Genomic DNA, 3,058 nt, shown 5'->3' with positions numbered 1-3,058 from the left:
CGTGTCGGGCCGTGTTGGGCCGTGTCAGGCCATGCTGGGCCATGCTGGGCCGTGTCAGGCCGTGTTGGGCTGTGCTGGACCATGTTGGGCCATGCTGGGCTGTGTGGGGCCATGTTGGACCATGTGGGACCATGTTGGGCCATGTTGGACTCTGTTGGGCCGTGTCAGGCTGCGTTGGGTTGTGCTGGACCACGTTGGGCCATGCTGGGCTGTGTGGGGCCATGTTGGACCATGTGGGACCATGTTGGGCCATGTTGGACTCTGTTGGGCCGTGTCAGGCCGTGTCAGGCCGTGTCGGGCCGTGTTGGGCCGTGTCAGGCCATGCTGGGCCATGCTGGGCCGTGTCAGGCCGTGTTGGGCTGTGCTGGACCATGTTGGGCCATGCTGGGCTGTGTGGGGCCATGTTGGACCATGTGGGACCATGTTGGGTCATGCTGGACTCTGTTGGGCCGTGTCAGGCCGTGTCAGGCCGTGTCGGGCCGTGTTGGGCCGTGTCAGGCTGTGTTGGGCCATGTTGGACTCTGTTGGGCCGTGTCAGGCCGTGTCAGGCCGTGTCGGGCCGTGTTGGGCCGTGTCAGGCTGTGTTGGGCCGTGTCAGGCTGTGTTGGGCCATGTTGGACTCTGTTGGGCCGTGTCAGGCCGTGTCAGGCCGTGTCGGGCCGTGTTGGGCCGTGTCAGGCTGTGTTGGGCCGTGTCAGGCTGTGTTGGGCCATGTTGGACTCTGTTGGGCCGTGTCAGGCCGTGTCAGGCCGTGTCGGGCCGTGTTGGGCCGTGTCAGGCTGTGTTGGGCCGTGTCAGGCTGTGTTGGGCCATGTTGGACCATGTGGGACCATGTTGGGCCATGCTGGACTCTGTTGGGCCGTGTCAGGCCGTGTCAGGCCGTGTCGGGCCGTGTTGGGCCGTGTCAGGCTGTGTTGGGCCGTGTCAGGCTGTGTTGGGCCATGTTGGACTCTGTTGGGCCGTGTCAGGCCGTGTCAGGCCGTGTCGGGCCGTGTTGGGCCGTGTCAGGCTGTGTTGGGCCGTGTCAGGCTGTGTTGGGCCATGTTGGACCATGTGGGACCATGTTGGGCCATGCTGGACTCTGTTGGGCCGTGTCAGGCCGTGTCAGGCCGTGTCGGGCCGTGTTGGGCCGTGTCAGGCTGTGTTGGGCCATGTTGGACTCTGTTGGGCCGTGTCAGGCTGCGTTGGGTTGTGCTGGACCACGTTGGGCCATGCTGGGCTGTGTGGGGCCATGTTGGACCATGTGGGACCATGTTGGGTCATGCTGGACTCTGTTGGGCCGTGTCAGGCCGTGTCAGGCCGTGTCGGGCCGTGTTGGGCCGTGTCAGGCTGTGTTGGGCCATGTTGGACCATGTGGGACCATGTTGGGCCATGCTGGACTCTGTTGGGCCGTGTCAGGCCGTGTCAGGCCGTGTCGGGCCGTGTTGGGCCGTGTCAGGCTGTGTTGGGCCATGTTGGACTCTGTTGGGCCGTGTCAGGCTGCGTTGGGTTGTGCTGGACCACGTTGGGCCATGCTGGGCTGTGTGGGGCCATGTTGGACCATGTGGGACCATGTTGGGCCATGTTGGACTCTGTTGGGCCGTGTCAGGCCGTGTCAGGCCGTGTCGGGCCGTGTTGGGCCGTGTCAGGCTGTGTTGGGCCGTGTCAGGCTGTGTTGGGCCGTGTCAGGCTGTGTTGGGCCATGTTGGACTCTGTTGGGCCGTGTCAGGCCGTGTCAGGCCGTGTCGGGCCGTGTTGGGCCGTGTCAGGCTGTGTTGGGCCGTGTCAGGCTGTGTTGGGCCATGTTGGACCATGTGGGACCATGTTGGGCCATGCTGGACTCTGTTGGGCCGTGTCAGGCCGTGTTGGGCTGTGCTGGACCATGTTGGGCCATGCTGGGCTGTGTGGGGCCATGTTGGACCATGTGGGACCATGTTGGGCCATGTTGGACTCTGTTGGGCCGTGTCAGGCTGCGTTGGGTTGTGCTGGACCACGTTGGGCCATGCTGGGCTGTGTGGGGCCATGTTGGACCATGTGGGACCATGTTGGGCCATGCTGGACTCTGTTGGGCCGTGTCAGGCTGCGTTGGGTTGTGCTGGACCACGTTGGGCCATGCTGGGCTGTGTGGGGCCATGTTGGACCATGTGGGACCATGTTGGGCCATGTTGGACTCTGTTGGGCCGTGTCAGGCCGTGTCAGGCCGTGTCGGGCCGTGTTGGGCCGTGTCAGGCTGTGTTGGGCCGTGTCAGGCTGTGTTGGGCCGTGTCAGGCTGTGTTGGGCCGTGTCAGGCTGTGTTGGGCCATGTTGGACCATGTGGGACCATGTTGGGTCATGCTGGACTCTGTTGGGCCGTGTCAGGCCGTGTCAGGCCGTGTCGGGCCGTGTTGGGCCGTGTCAGGCTGTGTTGGGCCATGTTGGACTCTGTTGGGCCATGTCAGGCCGCGTTGGGCCATGCTGGGCCGTGTTGAGCCGTGTTGGGCCGTGCTGGACCATGTCGGGCGGCGCTGGGCCGTACTAGGTCATGTCAGGCCGCGTTGGGCCGTGTTGGAGCGTGCCAAGGCCATGTTGAGCCGTGCCAGGCCCTGCCGGACCGAGTCAGGCCGTGTCAGCAGCGTGTCGCCGGCGCAGGGGAGAACAAGGAGGAGGACAGTAGCGTCATCCACTACGACAACGAGGCCATCGCCCGGCTGCTCGACCGCAACCAGGATGCCACCGACGATGCCGACGTGCAGAACATGAACGAGTACCTCAGCTCCTTCAAGGTGGCCCAGTACGTCGTGCGTGAGGAGGACAAGGTGCGCCTGGGGGATGGGGACACGGGGACAAGAGATCGGATGTGAAGGGGGGGACCGCTGGAGATGGTGGAGGTGGGGACGCTGGAGATGGTGGAGGTGGAGATGATGGGGACGATGGGGATGGGGACAATGGGGATGGTGGAGATGGGGACGCTGGAGATGGTGGAGGTGGAGATGATGGGGACGATGAGGATGGGGACAATGGGGATGGTGGAGATGGGGACGATGGGGATGGTGGAGGTGGAGATGATGGGGACGATGAGGATGGGGACAATGGGGATGG

General features: G+C 64.3%; 1 protein-coding gene across 1 annotated transcript in view; it reads left to right on the top strand.

Annotated features, from left to right (window-relative positions):
• LOC103895620 (chromodomain-helicase-DNA-binding protein 3-like) overlaps window positions 1-3,058 on the top strand; it is a gene marked incomplete at its 3' end in the record, with an annotated part of 46,929 nt that overhangs the window by 4,605 nt on the left and 39,266 nt on the right. The window contains exon 4 of the mRNA XM_019471013.1: window positions 2,609-2,775. Coding sequence (XP_019326558.1) covers window positions 2,609-2,775 — 167 coding nt within the window. The remainder of the gene's footprint in view (window positions 1-2,608; window positions 2,776-3,058) is intronic.

The sequence above is a fragment of the Aptenodytes forsteri genome, unplaced genomic scaffold (genome assembly GCF_000699145.1).
Source record: "Aptenodytes forsteri isolate BGI_AS27 unplaced genomic scaffold, ASM69914v1 Scaffold833, whole genome shotgun sequence".
Lineage (NCBI taxonomy): Eukaryota > Metazoa > Chordata > Aves > Sphenisciformes > Spheniscidae > Aptenodytes > Aptenodytes forsteri.
This window is presented reverse-complemented; position numbering and strand designations above follow the sequence as displayed.